General features: G+C 40.7%; 1 protein-coding gene across 2 annotated transcripts; it reads left to right on the top strand.

Annotated features, from left to right (window-relative positions):
- The first annotated feature begins 439 nt into the window (after positions 1-439).
- MKRN1 (makorin ring finger protein 1) lies at positions 440-20,027 on the top strand. 2 transcript variants are annotated; one of them, XM_027680543.1, is made up of 9 exons: positions 440-462; positions 6,587-6,715; positions 10,853-11,079; positions 13,756-13,896; positions 15,710-15,936; positions 16,423-16,637; positions 17,325-17,435; positions 17,899-18,037; positions 18,468-20,027. In XM_027680543.1, exons 2-9 carry the CDS (start codon positions 6,594-6,596, stop codon positions 18,678-18,680), a joined length of 1,395 nt encoding a protein of 464 aa, XP_027536344.1. In that variant the 5' UTR covers positions 440-462; positions 6,587-6,593; the 3' UTR covers positions 18,681-20,027. The 2 variants fall into 2 exon arrangements, with proteins under 2 accessions (XP_027536344.1, XP_027536346.1); XM_027680545.1 differs by lacking the exons at positions 440-462; positions 13,756-13,896.
- Positions 20,028-22,027: the final 2,000 nt, after the last annotated feature.

Genomic DNA, 22,027 nt, shown 5'->3' with positions numbered 1-22,027 from the left:
CGGCACCGACCGGACCCGCCATCGGCTCCGGGCGGGGCTCCCGCGGGAGGCGGCGCGGCCGCGGCTCCGGGCCCGCCGGTGGGGGCGGTGCGGTCCTGGCCCCGACCCGCGGAATAGGGTTTGTTTTCGGGGCCGCGCCGCGCCCGGGGCGGTTTGGAGGCGCTGCCGGCGCCTTGCGAGGGGCCGCGGGCTGCTGTTCATTGTGTGCGAAAGGCCCCGCAGTGCCCGGCGCGAAGGGCGGCCGGAAAGGAAAGGGAAGGAAGTGCTGCGGCCGCGTCCCGCAAAGCGCGACAGAGCAGGAAATGCGAAGTAATTCGAGCGCTTGTGCGTTTCAGTCCACATTTAAAATTGGAGACGAATTCCCGATTGATGCAGCGACAATTAGTTATTAAAGAGGAGAGCAGGATTAAGTCAGGGCAGGCTGCAGGAGGCGAGAAGCGCTGCTGCCCATGTCACACCGAGGTGCTGCGTCATTTCCTATCGGCGTTTTCCCTTAAACCGTATTTCTGATAAATCTTCTGTATGGGGTTATGCAAGCCGTGCTGCGTGTTTTAAAGCTTGCCAGATGGACTATTTTTAAACCTCCACTGCTGGTCTGTTGGCAGGCAGAAAGGAATTTAAAACAGTTTTGTGAATGCAGACATATTAGTTTGTATGAAAGCAAATGGTAATCCAAGATTAACATCGAGGAGTATGTCCTGACTTTTTTTCAATTTTATTTTTAAATAAAGAAAAATAAAAATAATAACTTTAAATTACTTTAAACCCGAATAAGTTTCTGAGCAAGTACATTCCGAGTCACTTGGAAGTAAAAAGGAACATCTCTTGGGCAGAAAGGAAGAGGCTCCAGATCTTGCTTCAGCTCTTTATCTGTCTTGCATTTTCTTTTTACATTTGTGCCGATTGCAGGTTGCAGCAGCAGCAGCATGAAGAGCCGCTGCTTGGCTTTGGCAGGAGCTTTCTTGCTGTGTCCCTTCACTGTGCTGCTCAGTGTGCCCTGTTTAAGACGTCCCTGTTCGACATTTATTTTGGCTAATGCCCTACTAACTGGTTCCCTTTGGGAAGCACCGTCTGTCAGCGCTCTCGGAGCGCTCCTGCAGAGGGCTCCTCCGGCGAGCCCCCGGGTTAATGTTTGATGCCGGGCGCTTAAGCGTAGGCCGGTGAGTAGGAAGTGGCCGGGGCCCGTGCTTAGCTCAGCTTTACGAGCGAGGCAAGGTCAGTGCTCCTTCTCTATAGATTGCCTCGTAATTTCTGGAGATTGAAAGGCTGAATTAGCCAAATTGGATTTGTGGGACGGCTATAGACAGGTATAGATGCAGGATCGATTTATTGAAGACAGTGACTGCCATAGTACAGAAGCAGTAAAGTTCATCAGGGTCCTGCAGTGCAGTCAGTCTGTCTAGGGAATATATTTAGTTACAAACACTCTGGACTAGCAGGAAGCTAAAGCTACTCTGTTGTAATGGTTAATGTGCTTTAATGTGAACTTAAACAATGAGATCTTGGCCTACGATCTGATGAACATCTCCATTCTTTGTTCTCTTTGACTAATCCTGCTCGTTATCTCATTGCCTGCTTTATTAATTTTTACAGGGCTGTTCCAGTTGTAGGCAGAATAGCTTTCCTCAGACTTTAAAGTGAAATTAACAATTTTGACTTGGCCTTCTGGGAATGTGTGATAAGAATTTTGGGTTTCTAAGTTTTGTTTCAGTAGGATGTATTCATATTCAAGAAGATATGTTTCTTATTATTAAATCTTGTTTTACTTTTATAAATGAGCTTGAGGATTTAACAGTAATATGAAGGGGTTAAGTTTCAAAATGCACATTTTTAGTGTGGGAGGTACAGCAGTTTCTGTCTGAGTAACACTGCACAATTCTGTTTGTTCACAGGCTTTTTTACTTGAACCATCGTAAGGGTGACAGTAAATGCTGCCTGAAAAACTTCTGGGAGACAGTGGTCCCTTCAGTATAAATGAGTTAGCACTTCATGGCTGCTAAAGGAATACCGCTGTTCCCTTGGAACTGGGAGGTTTAAAATTAGTAGCATAAGTGCTTGCTGTTCCTTTGAATACCTGATATGATAAATAGGTTGGCTAATGAGTTTTAATGTGCCAGTGTGATATCCTTGGGATGGATGATTAATATCTCAGAGTGGGAGACACAGTGACTAAGATGAAGGACTTCGATTTCTCCTAGACGTACAGTTGTGTTGATGTTACCCTTCTGCTTTTCTTGCACCTAAAGTTTAGAAGTCTCACAGTGAAATATAGGAAATCATCACATTCCCTAAGAGATGATGAAAAATAGTTTTCTAATATTACTTGTGTGATTTAGCTGTTTTCAAGGCTCTTGTGCTTGTAATAGTTTATAATATTTTTAATCTGGAATAAATAGTAGAACTATTCAGAACTAGTTTAATATTCTGATCTTTTTCTTATTGCTGTCTTTGAAATAAGGAAAAGAATGGTGATGCTTGCCAAGTTTCTCAGTCCTTCAGTTGAGATGGATACATGGTTTTATGGAGTAGTGGTATAGCAAACCTATTTTCCATAGTCTTGGCACTGTTTGCTCCAGATACTTGTGTTTTCCAGATGTCATGCTAAAAGTCATCAAGTTGATGTAAATAGATTACATTTCACTTGTTTGTTTAATAACTGAATGTAAATAAAACCCTTAGCAACTAATTGGTGTCTTTTGAGAGCTGTCTGCATGTTTGTACCTTTGCTGTTCTTTCTGAAAACCTAGGTCAGGTATTTATCTGTCTTTTCATATAAAGAATGTGCAGTAGTCAATTAATGCCTTAGTTCAGTGCAGCACCAGGGATAAGATGAGAGCACAAACCTGCCTGTATTATTCCTTCCATTGATGCTCTGTTCTGGATCCCCTGATAACGTGTTGCTGAAGGAGGTTATGGAGAAGAAGGGACAAGGAGCTAAGCTTTTAAGACCAACTTTTTTTCCCTTTTTCTTAAGCTTACTAACTCAAGTAGAATGTCATCAGCCACTAATATGGCTGAGTGCCCCGTGCTACGCTAGAACAGCATGCTTAGCCTCTTCCTTGCTCCCTTCTTCCCTGGGAATTCCCAGTCTCTGTATGGCACTTGAAGAAGCTAATGGCTGCAGTTGGCTGTTATCTGAGGATCCCTGTCTGCCAGGCACGGCCATGGGTTGGGGTTTGAACGATGTTTGCTGTTGGGTGTGACATTCTAATTTAGCAAAACCAGTAGTTTGATAAACAAACCAGCATTACCTGAAAGCAGAAACATGAAGTAAAGAACAAGCCCCATATGAATAAGGAAACCCATTGCAAACTTCAAAAGCTATAGAAAGAAGCATTGCATATTGATATAAGGATATGCTGTTTTGATCAAGGCGTTTGTAACTAGCCACGTGTTGAAAATTCTTCTGTTTGTTGGTGTCACTCGTGTTTTGTACAGTCACGCAGTGAACTGAACGGGGGAGATGATCTGGGCTTGGACTCTGACGAGTTCTGTGGTCAGGTTCCCTATGCAGCTTAACCAAGTTATGCTTGTGTATTTGAATAGGAAAGGCAGAGAGCACTGCTGCCAGAATAATTGCTTTTTGGATGACAGCATCACAGAGACTCAGAGAAAATCCAGTTATATACTTGTCTTGATCTAATTTTACTTTTTCAGATGAAATTACATGTGTTCTCTGACTACCTGACCAAATGCAAGTTTCAGATATCCTTCTACATGTCACTGAGTAAGGCAGATAACTCATCTGTCTCTCAGTTTTAAGGATGCTTTTTTGCTATAACAAGAATGAAGAGGCTGGTATTGCTGTTGTGTAGAGTTAAATTGAATAATCTGTGTGTATAAAGATGCTCTCCAAAATAAGTTTTGTTACCTTTCCCCCAAAATAATGGACTTTGTTTATTTTTTGACATGACCAAAGCATGTTTTAGCCAAATGCTGCAATTTGATATGTAAAGTCTTAAATTCTTTGTGACCTTGCAGTAAAAATCTTACCTCTTGGCGAGGGGGAGGATTGTGGAGGAAGTTAATGTAATTCTTGGAGAAATACATTTTTCTCCCCTCCCACTCCATCCTTTTTGTTCAAATGATGCTGAATTTGCTGTTTAGGATTGAAGACCTTAAAAAGTGATGTGTGAATTAAATTGAACTTGGGAGTGTTTTACGTTTGGTCTTTTTCCTTATATCCTACCGTTTCTCTATAACGAATTGTCACAACTTTCAGAATTATATAGAGTCTGTATTTACAGAGGCTTTCCTAACCTAAACTGGGAAAGAAAGAAAGAGACTTGGAGCTCCATTTCCTCTGTCTAAGAAGCAGTGGGAGAGTCTAATTTTGAGGCTTATGTACTTAGGATAAGTCGTGTTGACCAAGTAGTTTCTATCAGATGTCCTCACTTCAGATTGGTGCCTTTCTCTTAGTCACTTATTTCATCTGTAATGCTGTCCCAACACTTTGTTGGCTTAAGGAGCAGTGTGGCTGGGCAATGATCTGATCTAGATTAAAAATAACCATGGGGGCAGCGAAAGGAATGTCACGTTCCATCTGCAGCCATTTCCTGGTCTGAGTCAGCGGGTGGCTATGAAGTTGCTGCCCCAACACATGGGGGAAGCAATGCTGTGTGGAAATCAACAAAGGGTGGAGATAACACTTGTTAAAGAACAAACACTAAACAACCTGAATTTTTTTTTTTACCCTGTTGGTGTGACTCCCATTTCTTAAAAGCAAGCAAGCCAGAAATTCCAGTTATGTTCTGGTTCTGTGAGTTCATGGGTAGTTGGGTTGTTTTTTTTTTTTCTTTTGAAGTGATTTTGTGAGCAGGTTATGGTATTTTCTTGGTGTGTGGGTGGGTGGTGGGGGTTTTGGTGGTTGGTGGGGGATGTTGTGTGTTTTTTGTTCACAGTGGAGAGTGCAAGGCTGGGTATTGTTCTGTTTTTGCAACACCCTATTCCTGGTGTGTGCTGGCAGTTTGTGCTGCCACCTGACCGTGCAGAGCTTCATCTTGGTCTTGGACTGCTTATTTTTTATGCAGGGCCACATTTCTTACCTAATAAATACGTGACTACAGTGTGCAGGCAGGGGATTTTAAGGGTGAATTGCAGCCTGATGGCAAGTGTCAGCTGGTGGTCTGTAAAACCAGTTCAGATTTTTTTTAGTCTTAGTACGTTGAATACACACTGGTATTGTGCATCTCTTAAAACTCAACCTCAGGTTTTAATATCTTCCCTAATACTTGATTGCAAATGTCATTTGGTCAATTATTCACTTGGACTTATCTGACTTCCTAAAAATATATTGGACTAAATAGTTGTGCAGAAATGCTTTTGCAGTTCAACAACTTGTCACCTTTCCCATGCTGAAAGATGATCCCTGTCTCCTGTGCTGGCTGTGTGGCGGTGCAGTCAGCTGGTTGAAGACCTGGTTCTGCTGGCTGTGCAAAATGGTGGAAGTGCAATAGGAGGAGGGCAGGACTGCCCCATTCAGCAGCAGTATGGGTTTAGAAGGGCATAATCTGCTTCTCAGTCTTTCTTCAAGTGGTGTTTTGTATGTAACCTAAATCCTCACAAATTTTCTTGTTTACGAGGTCTTCGTATTTCCAATGAGTTCAGAGTTTGCAACTTAGTTGGTGTCTGGGGACCAATACTGCTTCTTTCTCAACTGAAGTGTTGGTAAACATAATTACCTCTAACATAGGTTTTGACTTTTTTTTTTTTCAATTTTTTTACTTTTTTTTTCTTGGCTAATACTTTTATGTGGATTGGGAAGGATGTACTTGAACTTGTATTTTCAGTTGTAGTTTTGATGTGAACATACTGAATCTGAACAGTTACAGTGCCTTTTGTTTCAAGAAACTTGTGTCTTCTAGGTTAAAATTAAAAAAAATAAAATTGAAAACGACTGTTCAGTTTTCTTGAAGAGGTGAATTGAAGATTAAGCTTGTGCTACTGGACATGCTAAAATGTAGCAAACTGTCTTCAGAAGCTTTGAAACTATCCAAATCTTTCAAGACAGGCAGCACAGTATTGAAGCAGGGTGCTTCAACTGATTATTTGGCTCCTGTTGCAGGAATCAATGTGTATGTTTTGTCAGATGTAATTATCCATCACAAACATGATTTGCATTCTTGGAGAGGAAATTCACTTTTGATTGAATTGTTTATGAATTCAGAATAGATTTAAACCCTCAGGCATTTTGTTTAGGGTGTGTCTGGTTTTGATTCTTTGATTTGGTGGTGGACTTCTCTAAGGTTTTTGCTTGTATCAGAACACAGGAACTACAAGTAAAAACTTTGTCCAAGACTCTTTCCTCTGTGTCATGGCCCAGGATAACTGTTTGCTTTACAGGTTTTTTTCAGGCTTTTATAAGGGCAGGTCCCTAAATGTGCTTTGCAATTCAGTGGAATAGCTGAGGCTTCCTCTTTACTCAGGTGTTCTTATTTTTATGTTTATACTGGAGCAGGGTCCCATGAGTCTTTAGTGCTGTTCTTAATTCAGCATACCTTGATTTACAGAATAACAAAATCATTCAAATACTTTGTTTGCAACTGCAGTGCTTCTCCTTAATTCACAGTAACCTTTTGTCTTGCAGATACTTCATGCATGGAGTTTGCAAGGAAGGAGACAACTGCCGCTACTCCCATGACCTCTCCACGAGTCAGTCTGCCATGGTGTGCAGGTATTACCAGCGAGGATGCTGCGCTTATGGAGATCATTGCAGGTAAGGAAATGCTCTTGACCCTCCTGCAGCAGTCATTTCACTCTGAATCCCTGAGCAGAGAGCTCACAAAACGGCAGTGAATCTTAGTGTTCTCCTTTTTTTATCATTGCAAGTTCAGAAATTTATAAAAATAGCTTTTCACATACTCTGTTCTCTTGCTAAGTAGCAGTGTTTGCTTTGCTATGCAAATAAATGAGCAAAGGTGAGACCATGTTTTTGTAAAAGTAATAGTTGTCAAGGTGTGGGGTTTACTTATTTGTTTATTAATAATGTGAGTAGATTAGTTGGAATCTGAGACTACATTCAGACTAGTTGAGTGGATAAAACTCAGTTACGTTTATTAAGTGACAATAAAAGCTGAACAAGTAAGGATTTTTTTTTTCCTGGTATTGTGTATCTCTTGAGGAATTGGTACTCTGACACTTGAACTGTCACTTTGGAAAAGTAATTGGAGTTTGTCATATAAGTACTAAAATGCTGCCTGTACAGAATAGTTGTACATTATGAAAACATAGTATGAATTAAACTATACCCCTGAAATTATTTAAAAAAATAAACTGTGAAGAAAGGAAACTGATACTGTCCTCGTGGAGCAAAGCTTTACAAAGGCCTGGGGTGTTTGTTTCATCATACATTGATTTTACTAAAGTTTATCAGAAGTTTTAACATTCTGTCTTATTGCAGTTCTAATGAATGACGAAATATTTGCATCATGATTTAATATGGTAGTTCATAGTTAGCTTTGCTTTCATGTATGTATAAGAAAGAGAACAAAAAAAGCAACCCTGTAGGCTTCTGTGTGCCAGTGTTGCTTTCTTGATCGTGTGCATCATGGTCTCCAAACTTTGGATCATGCCTCCATCAGTGAAAAAGTTCTGAGCTCCCACCAACATACATATTTATTTATAGTTTATATGTATTAGCTGTTGTGCTAATGTTATGTACATTAGAAAACATACACACAAATCAGAATTTAAGAAAGGATGTATTAAAGGTGGAATAAACAATATTTAATAAAAATTTTATAAACAGTCCAAAACTATTGTTGCTGTCACTAAAAGCCTTATTAGTAATAATATTTTTTTACTGACAGTAATGTTGATTCAGTGGGATTCATTGTTTTCTAAAATCTCAGTTTAACACTTTGTAATAGTTATTTGAAGGTCCCATTTGAAGTTCATTTTTTTTTCAGTCCTTGGTTTTAATGGCTGTCAGAACTGAAAAAGATCTTTCACAAAGATATGCGGATCCCAAAGGAAGTGTATTGTTGGCTGCACTTACTAATGTGTGATAAATTTAGCTGGTAAATTTCCATTTTCCCTGATGTCAATCAGCTGTTCTTACAGATTAACTGAAAGGTGTTGCATTGTTATATTTTTAGCAAATGGGTTCAAAATGCACAGGAACTCTGAGTTTGGAAGATTTTTAAACATGTTAGAGAATTGTTTCCAAGCTTTAAGTGTACAAGATATGGAAGGTTTTTTTGGAGATGACACACTTGCATAGTTTTTGCCAATAAAATTGCATAATGATGGAAATATTTCATTTTCAAAATGTTGTCTGCATATCACAAGTTTCTTTTAAAGAGCAGTTACCTGTTCTTAGAATGTCTTTGCCTTGAAGGGGCACTTTGAGTGTGTTTGGTTTTGTTTTTGTTTTTTTTTTAGTATCTGCTCAGTAGCTTACTACTAATAGCGACTTGTCATCATGGAAAAGGTCAGAAATTTGGACCACTTTTCTTTGTGAAGTAAACATACATAACTCATCCTTGAGTCATCAATTTTTAACTGCTTTACCGTGAGATAATCAGCAAACATCTGTGTGGTAGAAAAGATTTTTATGGTGGCTTTCCAACTCTTAACTAAGTGTTGTAAACGTTTGACTATTTAAAGGTCTTGTTTTTACAAAATTGACTATATTGATGGCATTCTTTCTTGGGTGCTTCTGGATCCATCTTTGCTACAATATCTTACCTATGAATGAGGCAGTGAATGAATTTCTGGTGTGGTGTTATCTCTGTAACCTTACCCTGGAATCGTTTATTCTGGTCAGAGCAGCTGCTCCTTCAGTGATTTCACTTGCACAGTTTTCCCATAAAGCATTATTTTTATTAAAGTAGTCATTTATTGTTGAAAATGTACCAGAAGAGAAACATCTTTTCTTTGGTGTCTCACAAAAAGTAGTTCTTCTTGTATTTTATTATTGAAACAGAATCTAGCACGTATAAGCTGAGACATGTGAGAAACATCTGTACTTTCTTTCTGTACAACAAACTCCTCACACTAGTTCTAGTACTTGTTTCTTCAGATCTCTAGCAGTGTTTTCTGTGTGTTTCCCAACAGTATTTGCTGACAAAGGAACGTGTTTTACTTTGTCACCATATTGTTTTCCATGTGTAGTTTCAGTCATTTTTACCACAGTAGGAAGAACAAGTGGTCCAGTGGTATGTGGCTTTTTGTTTTTCATTGTTATGTAACAAGCCTCAGAAGAGGCTTTTAAACACTTCCATGAGAAGTTCTCTAAAGCACTGGGTTGAGTATGGTATGACTTGAAACATCGTGGGAAAAAATTTTAGAGGTTTGTCTTCATGTTCTGGATGTTCAGATTTTCAGTGTCTTGCTAACTGAGATGGCTTCGTGCTATCATTAGCTAATATCTCAAGGTACAGTATACACTGAGGGCAAGGTTCTTTGTTAATGATAGTGGATGTAAATCCTTGTTTCAAATTGACTTCTTGGTAATCTTGATTTATTTTGTGCTCCCCCTCCCCCCCAAGTTCTTGTCAGAGCTGAATAGGCTGGCATTTTTTTTTACTTTGTAGAGTGACTGATGAAGAGCTTGCAGTAGTAGGAGTAGAAGTGCTAGCTCTGACATTTTCTTGTTTGCTTTTGCTCACATTATCAGAACTGTCGTCAGTACACAGTTGCGGGAATCTTTTCAAGGCACTTGTTCTCTTTGTCAGGGTTAGTTTGGGTAAAACAAAATAATATCTGTCAATCCATTGAAGTGGGCATAAGCAAACTGCAATGTGTTGCAATATGCTGAAAGTGAGTGAATGGGGGGGTGCCACTCTCAGCCCCACTGGGTGGTGGAACACCTGCTCCTCCTGCAGGGCACCTCATACATACCACACGTGGGACCCTCTGACATATGGGCTGAGTGAGGACACTGCTGTCAACCTGTATGTTAAATATTGATACTTTATTTTTTAAGGGGGGGAAAAATTACAAAAAGTTCTATTATCCTCTTCTTGCACCCCAGTGGTTTGTCTTGCACACCTCATAGGGTGCATGCACTTTGGAGGCCACTGATGTAGAGGACTGAAGGCTTGACTTTTAAATTTGGGCTTCATAGGATTAGGATTTCAAAGCTGACATTTGGTTGGGAGCATCTCTTTAATGTGCAAGAACTGTCACGCTTTGGTGTTTTCAATCTGACAAAAGGTAAATTAATCACAGTCACTTAAAACTTTTGTATGATCTCAAAAAATTCCCTTCTCTTGTCCTTGAAATTAGGCAGCAAATATCTAAGACTTCAAAGGTACACTTGTAATTTATTTTCCCCGTGTAGTCTACTAGTTGCTAGAAGACAGATTTTTGAGGGAAACGGTGCTTTCCTGTTCGTGGGTGGTAGGGATCAAAGTGTTCTGAGCATCATTTTCCACAGTGAGTTGAAAGAGGCATTAGAAATAAGTACTAAAATTCAGTGTAAAATCTGAATGGCGCAAGATGCTCAGACACAGGAAAAGAATGATTTATGTTAGTGGGGTTCTCTGAAGTAAAGCTGAACGAACTAGTTTTTCTCATTCAGCAGTACTGCATATGCACAGTATGTATCTGACCAGTTGTAGACATAATTGAAGTTCATTCTGTGTAAGTTAAGTAAAAATTGTGTTATGCTGCTCCATTTTCTCTAAAATCATGAGTACCTTCCGTTTCCTTAAACAGTCCTGACAGATTACACAAGTGGAAGCATGTCTCTATAAAGGGTCATCAGTGACTTTCTCTTTCAAGCCATTTCTAGGTCCTCCTTCCAAACAGCATGTTCACATCTTCATCAGTTTATTTCCAATACATTGGTCTGCTCTACAAAAGTATTTTCTATGAAAAGTTGACGTGATGATGTTTGTCTTTTTAGGTATGAACATACCAAGCCACTAATACAGGAAGAAGTGGCAGATGTGAATCCAGATGCAGAAATCTATCCCTCAGTGTCCTCAGACTTCGCACCGCTCCCTGAAACAGTTGAAGAATTTATTGCTGAGATAGAAGATGAAAACACGGATCTGGCAGCTGCAGGAGTAGGTGCTGAAGACTGGGTGAATGCTGTGGAGTTTGTCCCTGGGCAGCCGTACTGTGGACGTGGTAAGCTGATCATGGGATAGTGGATTTCCATCATGGGTCAACAGTTTGTAAATAATTGCACATGTAGTGCATTCATCTTAATGCTTTTGGGTACAGCTGTTCATATTTATTAATCCCTTCAAGTGAACTTGAGTTTTCCAACGTGAAATCAGACTGACTGTTCCGCATCAGTTATTACTGTTGTTCTGAAACCGGGTGTACTTTGACAGTCTCTGTGTGACTGTGTTTGCTGTACTGTGCCTCTGAATGACTTGGGGGATCTCTTTCTGTCAGGTTTAGTTTGCATATGTGTTTTGGGCCAGTTGACTTGTTTCAGGGTGGTTTTGCAATCTTTTAAAGGTTTTTCAGTGGAGGTACAGATTCCTGTGGAATGAATTGAAGCCTAATGTTTGCTTTCATGCATCTATGGCAGTTCAGGCCAGGGGCCGAAAATGAATTATTCTAGTTACTTTTCTGAGACTGAACTTGCTATTACTGTGACAGACCATGACAAGAATGGGACTGAAGAAGCTCATCATATGGGACCAGACAGTTTGAGTAGCATAATGTCATCTGCTTTCCCTGCAGAAAGGTAGTACAAAGTCTTAAATTTTAAGTGAAAAGCAGGCTGAAGATGTTTACTTAAAAATCATTTGTTTGACTCTCTAATACTGAAGGCCCTGAGTACTTAAATTACTGTGTGAATTCAAAATGGACACCTTGTGTCCAGAAGAATTCAAAGTTGCTATACAGTGCTCAAATTATATACTACTTTGTCTCCACAGCAGTACTCAGATTATCAGATCTGAAAAGAGAATTACCTTCTCAGTGTTCCAGGGTGCTGCTTACAGCCTGCTGTGATCTGATTTGAGGAGGGTGAAGAGGAAAGGAATGACCAAGTGACACAACCAGTTTGCTAGTGTTGTTGAGATGTTTGATTATGGAGTTGTTTGATGAATGTGTGACTTCAGCATATCCCAAAGGAAGAAAAACTTGACTGCTACCTGTTAGTGTGTCACCTTACAGTCAAAAAAGATACAGCTTCTGTGCTTGTTGAGACAAAGGATCTCTCTTTTTTTTTATACTTTTTCAACCAGCACAGAATAGTTTAGGTTGGAAAGAACCTCTGGATTTCATCTGGTTCATTTCCTGCTCCAAGGTTGCCAGGGGCTTTGTTTAGTTGAATCTCTATCCTTGGAGATGTTCAAAGTGCCATAAGCTCTGGGTATCCTTTGCAGTGTTTGACTTCTTTCACAGGGAAAACCTCTTTCCTGGTGTGTAATTGGATTTTCCTCTGCCTCAGCTTGCCTTCTGTCGCTTGTCCTGTGCACATCTGACAAGAGTCAGTCTCTCTTCTTGGGCTTCAGCCTTGTTAATGGCTGGGTGGCCCTCCACTGGAATCAATTGATTGCGAGTTCGAACAGCCAGAGATCTTTTAAATACACCTACTCCTTAAAGAAGAGCTGGTGTTTTCTCTGGAATTCCTGAAGTGTATGAGTATTTCACTATACCATCAACTTAGTTTAACTGAAAGAGTTTCTTTTTCTAGGGGTTAGGCTCATTCTTCATGGAAACTTGTGCCAGATTAAGTTAAATAACATTCTCTTCTCTGAATCTTGTTGCAAGTTCTGTTTTATATCCTTTCAAATTTGATGTATTTTAATGTACAAACATACTCAGCCATTTCTGTTCTGAACAGTGCCGTGATGCTAATTCCCATGGTGACTTCTTAAAAGCTGTGTTTAAAAAAGCTTTACTGCTCTGAAGCCACTGTCTTTATTAAGCTACAGAAATGAAGAACCTTGCTGTAGTGATCAGGTAGAGGTATGCAGTATGTCCTACAGTGTAAAGCCTTACAGATTATTCTTGTCAAATGTCTGGAGAAATGTACAGATGCTTGGTAACTTTAAAATGGAACTTATTTGCCAAGGTTAGCCAGAAGCCTGTGTGTTTTGTCTTACAAATGATGAAGATTCAGGGGTGGCAGTTTAACCATGCATAGCTTGGGCTATAATGCTTATCTTCTACTATGAATCTCTGGTTTGAGACTAAACCTGGTATCTTGAAGTTGACTTCAGTACCAGCAATGATTTTTTGGCTATTTGCTTGTTTGTTGTACAAATGTGCCACATTTCCATATTTGTTCTGCAGCTACTGCTGCTACATGTTCTGGAGTATTGAGGAAGAGTAGAAAGGCAGAAATACAAGAAACATTGAATTAGGTGGCTCATACTACAAGATGAATGTATTTGATGCTACAAAGTGTGTCCCAGAGTGGAAGCAGGTGGTGTGTGGATTGAAGGTAACAAACCAGTTTTTCCACTAGCATGAATTTAACCCTGTTGACTGGGAAATGGGCCATGAGAAGGTGGGGATTGAGTCCACCTACTGGAGAGCAGTGGTTTGGGAAACAGCAGACAGAATCATAGAGAGCGAATATTACTCTGAGTGATGTTGGATTTGTAACTCCAGAGGCAGCGGAGTCTTCTGAGTGTCTCTAATTTTGCTTTCGAAGAGGAAGCAAAACTGTAGTTGATACAGAAAATATGCATGCTGTTCCAGCCTTACAGTAAAGAATTTCTTCCTATTTCTAATCTAAAACCACCTTCTTTCAGGTTGAATTTCAGTTTGAAAGCATTACCCCTTGTCTTATCACTACATGCCCTTGTAAAAAGTCCCTCTTCATCTTTCTTGTAGGCCCCCTTCAGGTACTGGAAGGCCGCAATAAGGTCACCCCGGAGCCTTCTCTTCTCCAGGCTGAACAACCCCAACTCTCTGAGCCTTTCCTCATAGGAGAGGTGTTTGATCCCTCTAATCATCTTCATGGCCCTCAACTAGGTAAAAAATCTGTAACAACATTAACTAAAACAAACACTGGCAAATACAACAGTTGAGGGAATAAATTCTGAATGGTAGTTGTGATTTTTGTTACTTCTTTTGGAAGTGAAGACCATGGATTTCAAATGGGGGAGGGCAAGTGGGATTTCAGGAAGTAAGTACCTATTTTCATATTATGCTGAGCTACTCAGAAGAGTAGGTAGAGCCTAGTATGTGGTTTCTTGTTACTTTTCTTGGTGCTAGGTCACTAGAACTCATGGGGAAGAAGAGGTAATGAACATGCTTTGGTTGAGAATCTCTGACTGAAAAGTGAGCAGGTTGGCAGGTGACTTATTATTCTATTACACACCTGCTTTTGAAACACATTTCTAACAAACACACTGGTCCAAGATCAGTGTGAGTGACCGCTACAGTCAGACATGGCTCTAGAAGCAGACTTGATCTTATTTTGAGAGCTAATTTTTTCCTACACTAATCTTCAATATTTGCTTGATCCCCTAAAACTGAGGTCTCAGGGACCTGCTTTTTCTTTATCTGTGTCCCCAAACTAACAGACTGATACATGCCTATTATATCTCTTTGCTCCATGGGGTTGAAAACTATGCTATTGTGCAGCCTCTGATTCATTTTGAAAAGGAGTTTGTCCTTCACTTTAGCTGATCCAAGTATGCTTTTAGTAGTTTCTGCTAACTTCTCCAAATCTAGTGCTTGAACAGCTTCTAAAAGTTATGCTTTCTTACAGCATGGATAACTTGTTACTCTTGTAACAGCTGGTTATGTAAATGAAGTCCAGCTGCTATTCTTACTGGGTTTTTTTCTGAATATAATAATGCTTTATGTTTATTACATCCTCAATTTCACACTGACTGCTTTTGTCTTGTAACTTAGTGATCATCCTGCTTATGTAATGATCTCAAAAGGCCTGTTTGACTTGTGGTGATCCAGACAAGGGTGTGTTCAGGAGGTGCAGGGAGAAGTGTTAAGCAGCAGCTGTCTAAATGGGGAAGAGAAATGATACAGATTTCAATTCAATTTAGAATTAGGTACAGGAATTCACTTAGGGTTTTGCAAAACTGATGGCCAGCTTAGAATGCAGTGAAAATAGCCTGAACTTCAGTTTCTTAGGTTCATCTGTCTGGGTGATAGACAGTATCTGTTTAGGATAGGGTTTTTGGCAAATATATAGAACTGAGTTAGTTTGAGAGGCGTGAAAACCACTTCTGTGTAATTCCTAGAGATGCATGGGAGTCTAGAAGTGAAAGTTTGTTCATGCTGAACAGCAACGTGCTAATTAACCTGCACATAAGGAACTGCTGATGTGGTGTTCCCATACTAGCATTTTATTATGCTGGATACACCCTTATTACTCCCTTCATTAACTGTGTAATTTCTGGGGACAAAAACTGTTAGCTTTAGCTGATGTGAAAAATTTAGCTGAAGTGAAATTGATTCTAAAAACAGAGAGATTTGTAGCCTTATTTAATTGTTGCTGAACCAGAATATGTATAGCAATGTATTTAAGAAGCTGAGGACTACTCAGAGTTTTCTAGTGTGGACTTAGCCTGTAAATGGATCTACCCTGACCACTGAAGCCTTGATAGCTTTAGTCTTGCTTGGGTTGAAGGATGAAGAAATTGGTCTTGAAATTTCCGGAGTGGGAAAAATAACTGTTAGTTCAGATTGAGGGTGCATGAAACTTGGACTGAAATGAACCTTGGTTGTTTTTATTATTCTCTTTGGGTAACTTGAATGTTCTTACTCCTGGTGCTCTAAATCCAAATGTATTGCTTACTGTCTTTCATTCTGTTCCCAGCTGCCCCTTTCTGTGCTGAAGCACCCTTGCAGGAGATGGTGATTGAGGAAGAATATGAAAAGCAGCAAGCAGACGTGGAGATAAAGAAGGAGCTGTGCCCCTACGCTGCATTAGGAGAATGTCGTTATGGAGAAAACTGCGTGTATATCCATGGGGATGTGTGTGATATGTGTGGCCTGCAGGTCTTGCATCCAATTGATGCTGCACAGAGATCTCAGCACATAAAGGTAAGCAAACAACTGTCTGGTGTTAAACAGCTCCAAGTTATTGCTTCCTAGCTCTCCTCAATCACTTGTTACTAATTCCCTTCCATTTGAAGGTGTGTGCAGGTCAGGCAGTGAATGAAATTCCGGTTGTAAACTAGACTGTTTCCTGTCATGGCCCTACTCAAAAGCAGCTGGGTTTCCTTATCTGTGCTGGGAGAGCAGTCTGCTTAAAGATCCTAAAGCTTTTTTTCTTTGCCTAGTAAAACCGGATGGTCTTTTAGATTGCCTTTTCATGTTTACAAGGAAAGTCTGAAAAAGGAATTTGAACTCTGAACTGATTGTTCCCCGTCTGAGCAAATTTTATTTTGAGGATAAAGATTTTTTCAGTTTAATCATACTCCATTCAGTATGGAAAACAGCAGAGCAAAACTGAGTTTAAAAACCTGCTTAGACCTCACCAGGTGACCAGTTGTCTCTGTAGTCGTTTTCTTTGTCTCTCCTTTTCAGTCTTGCATTGAAGCTCACGAGAAGGACATGGAGCTTTCCTTTGCCGTCCAGCGTAGTAAAGACATGGTGTGCGGGATATGCATGGAGGTGGTGTATGAGAAAGCTAATCCTAGTGAGCGCCGCTTTGGGATCCTCTCCAACTGCAGCCACACTTACTGTCTCAAGTGCATCCGCAAGTGGAGGAGTGCTAAGCAATTTGAGAGCAAGATTATAAAGTGAGGCACTTTCCCATTTCGATAGTGCTTTGTTACTATGGAAGAACTTAGTAACTTGTGACAACTTGCAACAGACTTCCAGATGCAGACTGCACAGAGACTGCATTTAATGCATACTAACTTAGTTTGGAAGTGAAATAATTGTTGAGGATAACATTTACACTCTGATTTGGTTAATACATTTTAAGTTTGCTAAACTCAATGGTAGAAAATAACTGTTTATTTAGTACCATGTTGTCCAGTGGTTACTGTTTATGTCTTGGACACTCAGACAAGAATCTAGAACCAGATTAACCAGTTCAGAATGTATGCTACTTAATTCATTACTGCTCTGGAGCATTACTTAGTTGACAAAACATTACTCCATCTAAGGCTGTTCTAAAAAGTACAGACTTCCAATCAAATAAATACAGGAATCATACCAAAATAAATTTATTTAATTCTAAAGAAAAAGGAGTCCGTGTGAAGTGTTTTTTCAAGCTTTTCTGAGACAAGCTGCCATTGCCGTTGAGTTCTTGAAGAGAGTTTAGGTTATTCTCATGTAAGAGAAGGTAGATTGAAAAGGTCGTACAGCAAGTATACAAGTGCAATACCTCTTTAAAGATGGATATGTGCCATGACTTGTTATATAGGAGGGAGAGCGCCCTGTAATGTGGAATTTTGCAGCACAGTCTGTTCATTTCCCAGGTCCTGCCCAGAATGTCGGATCACATCTAACTTTGTCATTCCAAGTGAGTACTGGGTGGAGGAGAAGGAAGAGAAGCAGAAACTCATTCAGAAATACAAGGAGGCAATGAGGTATGAGCAATGCAGCCTTTTGTCGAGTTGAGACTGCAGAGATAAAGGCACACATGGAGAAGGGTGTTGATGTAAAGCCCCCCTCACACCTCCTTTCCACTGCCTTGTGTGAAGTGCATCTTTGCTTATCTGCCCACAGATCCATGCAACCACACAGTCCCACAGCTATTCCCGTGTTCTTTGACCTCAGTCTTTCCCTTCTATACACGAAATGCTGGTGGTGTAGCCATAAGGCAGTACAAGCTCGTGCACTGCAAACCATCAGCGTCCCTCTGCATGCATTGGCCCAAACGTAATACATCACATCGTTGTGTAATACATCACTTCTGCGTGTTAGTCTTACACTGACAAAATACCTTCAGCTCCTGGTACCTGAGATCCTTGCGGACCTACAGGTAAATGCAGTTCTGAAGTCCTGATTGGGGTCTGCCCTCAGTAAGGGTTGCGATATTTTCCTTTCCAGCAACAAGCCATGCAGGTACTTTGATGAAGGCCGTGGAAGCTGTCCATTTGGAGGGAACTGTTTTTACAAGCACGAATATCCTGATGGCCGCCAAGAGGAGCCACAGAGACCCAAAGTGGGAACATCGAGTAGATACCGGGTCAGTGCCGCTGTTTGTTTGTCCTTTCCATACAGAGAGCACAAGAGGGGGGTGCATTATGTCTTCTGCCTTGAGAAGAGGACAGGGAGATGTTGACTTTTTCCTTCCCACCCCCCCCCTACTTCCGATAGACCTCTGTAATGGTGAATTTGAAGGAATCAGTGCTGTGAAGTTTGTGAATGCTGGAGGCCAAGATGGAAAGACTAAATTTGAAAAACTTTCTTACAGTATATTGAAGTAGAAATGTTGAGTAGCATTAATAGGGGTGTGTAAGGGTAAATTCTACTGGAGGTCAGTATCTCCCTGAATGAGAATTGTGATTTCTTGCCTGTCAAAAAGTACACCAGGGGCTGAATGTTGCCAGCCTCTGGAAAGGCTCCTACTTTGTACCACATGGTCACCCAGGGAAATGCTTGTGTTCCGCTTGCAGGCCCAGCGGAGGAATCGGTTCTGGGAGTTCATCGAGGAGCGGGAGAATGGTGATCCATTTGAAACCGATGAGGATGAGGTGGTGACCTTTGAGCTTGGTGAGATGTTGCTTATGCTGTTGGCAGCAGGAGGTGCCGATGAGCTAACGGATTCCGAGGACGAGTGGGACTTATTTCATGATGAGCTGGAAGATTATTATGACTTGGATCTATAGCACCTGTCAGTGGAGTGTGGACTGTTGTCTTGGCTTCAGGCAGTAGCTCTTACCTGTGGTGTTGTGGCAGTGCCTGTGTTTCTCCTAGGCAGGCCGATCAATTCCAGGTGCTGTTGTAATAACTTTTACCCAGGGTCTGTCTCTTCCCATCCCCTCCTCTCCCACCCCAGGAGTGTTGTTTTTCCTCTGTTTAAACAATAACAAGAAATAAATCTTTAAAATGTTAGTTTTTGTAAAAATAAATTTAACTGTCAAACAGTTAGCTTAGGTTTGTTGCTTCATCTGTGTACCCAACAGAGTTCACCCAGTTCCAGGGTTAAAGTGTTTACAGGACTTCCACACTCATTTTGAAGAGCCCAGATACAAAAATGAGCAGTGGCCATGCAGTGGGGATGTAAAATGGCTGATGGCCCTTATTCTGTCTTTGTACCATTACTTCTGATTTCAGGCCAGATACAAATACTTTCTGGCATCAGCTCTGTTCCAGCCCCCTCATGTACACGTCTTCATTTGTGATTTTGGTCTCTGTTTACTTGCACATTACTATTACTACTGTGTAACCAGAACCAGGTGTGAACGTTCTGGGTTTTTACTGTGTTTAGCATGAAAGGAAAATGTCTTTGTGAAAGGAGAACTCTCTATGTGTATATACCGATAAATGTGGAGTTGGACCTCAAGGATGGGGAGACTCTGTAAGTTAAAAATAACAAAACCATCTTTCATCCCCTCTTGGTGCATGAAATCTAGCCTCCAACTGGACATGAAACTGCTTTAGTGGTCTCAGCCCAGTCTGTGGCAACGATCTTAACTAGCGCTTAACTTGATAAACAGCACTTCCTAATACACCAGCTCTTATTTCATGTGAAATCCGGTTAGCCAAGGTGGGGTCAGAGGAACACCAGAGAGGACCCTTTAGCTTTATCGCTCTGTAAGTTTTAGAACTTCATGTAAACACTTAAGCCGTGAGCTTTGTTAGGAAATCACTGTTCTTCTCAGCTGCTCTGAGGTTCATGTGCTCTCTGCAGCTGAGTGAGGCAGGTTGCCTGGTAAAGCTGTTCAGTTTATGTGACTTACTGCTTACAAAGGCAGTCATGCAGTTTCTGGCTGTAATTTGCATTGAGTAATTACTTTGCCACCAAAGCCCCGGCACAGGAATTTTAACCTTGCATTACATTATTGCTGTTTTTTATTGACTTGTGGATGCCCCGTGATCTGTTCTCCTGCTGCTCTTGTCCCCTAGACTGCCTCTCCTTTCACTTTTAAATGGAATGAGAAATTGTTCTGAGGTCTATAACGTATTGTTTTGCAGCTGCCTTTTGTAAGAAGCACTTTTCCCAAATAAAAAAATCAAAAAAATTAAACAAGAAGTCAGTCTGTTCTTTTATGTTTGAAGCTTCTGTTTTTTAGCTTGATTATTTTTGTGTGTTTCTGTAAATATAAAGGCATTTGTCACTTTTTCTTAACTCCTCCAGAACCGTGTCACTCTCAATATGGAATTTTAGTATTGTTACAACTGTTCTAGCAAAGAGCCTGTAATGTAAGGAACACATTCTGCACACACAGCTGAGGCAGTGGAAAGGTTGAAGGAATATCTAGGGCCATTAGTGAGCACAGATGTGGCTTGCTTTCTCAGAAGCAGTTTTTGCACTATTGTATTACTTTTATTTGCCCTGAACAAAGCCCCAGTTGCAGTACATATTCTATCCATAGTTTCCTGTCGTAATGATGTTGGCACAGCAAGCCCAAGCACTGCTACAGGCCACTTCCTTTGACTCCACTCCACATGCTTCTATAAGCCTACGTGTCTTCAGAAAGAAGCATTTTTCTGCAGAAATAGATGAAGTTGGAAGTAAACTAGTAAAAACTTATTTAGTTGCTGAAGGATATGAATAAGACAACTGTAACTGAACAAACTAAAGCCATCTTTGGTTTGGTTGGTTGGTTTGGTTATGTTTTTTTTTTTCCAGGGCCAACTAGCAGAGGGAGAAAAAGAACGTAATTTGAGCAAGTGACACTTAAAACTGATATAGGGAGAAACAGAAAAAATAAAAGCCTTCCTCCCCTACCTGGTGAACATAAGTTGCTACATCCTATTGGAAAACTGCATTCAAATGTAAGTTTACCAAAGATGTGTTCTGGTAAGGTGGAAAAAGGTAAAACTTACCAGCCAGAGCACACACATGAGTTTCTTTTCATAAGGGGTGAGAAGTGGTGTGCTTTACTCTGTGTGGGTGTGCACATGGCACAGTGGTGGGTGCTCCTGCTTCTGAAGCGCTTTCTGTGGGTGTTACAGGGGAGGTTGAGGACACACAAATGCATGATTTGCTCTGGTGGAGGCTGTTGGGTCCAGCTGCAAGGTGACTGATGTCATGTGCATTGTGACAAGTAGCTTCTGTTCCTCTCTCACTTTGAATCGTGCTGTGGTTCCTGTTCTGCAGGTTCAAGAGCTGCATGTATTTGTCACCAAGCAGTACTGTTGTGTGCCACTTCTGTCTGAACCTTGCTTGTTTCTAAGCTTGCTGTAGCATTGTGATTTCTACTCTCCACCCATCCCAAACTGGAACAACTGAAAATAGTAGGGCCTTTAAAATAATGTTAGTAGGCTGTTATGTTTTTCCTTTGTAAGAACAGGAATAATTTCAGTAGAATTAAGGCAAACTTTTAATGTAAAAAGATGGAGGGTGACAGGCTGTGCTATGTTTTCTTCAAGCACATACCTAAGGTACAGAAACTGAAGAGGCCAATCAGGGTAATGTCAAGATGAAAAGGTATCAAGTCTCCATAACCTTCCACCAGCAAGGTCTTGATTTCAAAACAAAAATCTTCAGAAAAAGATGCATGCTCTCACTTGAAGTGCCTTGACTTTACTCCCTAGGCCAGGATATAAACATTTAGTTTGATACAAAACTTTACCTCTTGTGGTAAGTGCAGAGTATGTGTGCTGCCCCTTCTCAGTGGTCTGAATGGGATGATACAAGCTAAGAGTACTTGTTACAACCTCTGCTGCTTCAGTTCAAACGGTGGTAGCACAGCTTGCCCTTGACTGTAGCCCAAGGTGGATTGTAATCTTTGAGGGGATGCCTGATGCATGTAATGAAATACAAAGTAGCTCACCCTGCCTTAGCAGGAAACTTATGGGGTGTCTCATGTTTGGAACAAAACTCGTGTAGCTGAAATTATCAATGCTGCCGCAGTTTAAAACAAGAGAGCCCACATGTAATCCCCTGGGATTGAGATACAATACAGGACTTCACTGCAGGGATCAAGTAGCTACAAAGTCAGTTTAATGCAAGCATTAGAGAGACATTAAACTAGTTGTGGTGAGCCTCACTTCAGGTTAGCAAAAC

Source organism: Neopelma chrysocephalum, unplaced genomic scaffold, assembly GCF_003984885.1.
Source record: "Neopelma chrysocephalum unplaced genomic scaffold, ASM398488v2 Primary Assembly neopelma1_59, whole genome shotgun sequence".
NCBI lineage: Eukaryota > Metazoa > Chordata > Aves > Passeriformes > Pipridae > Neopelma > Neopelma chrysocephalum.
This window is presented reverse-complemented; position numbering and strand designations above follow the sequence as displayed.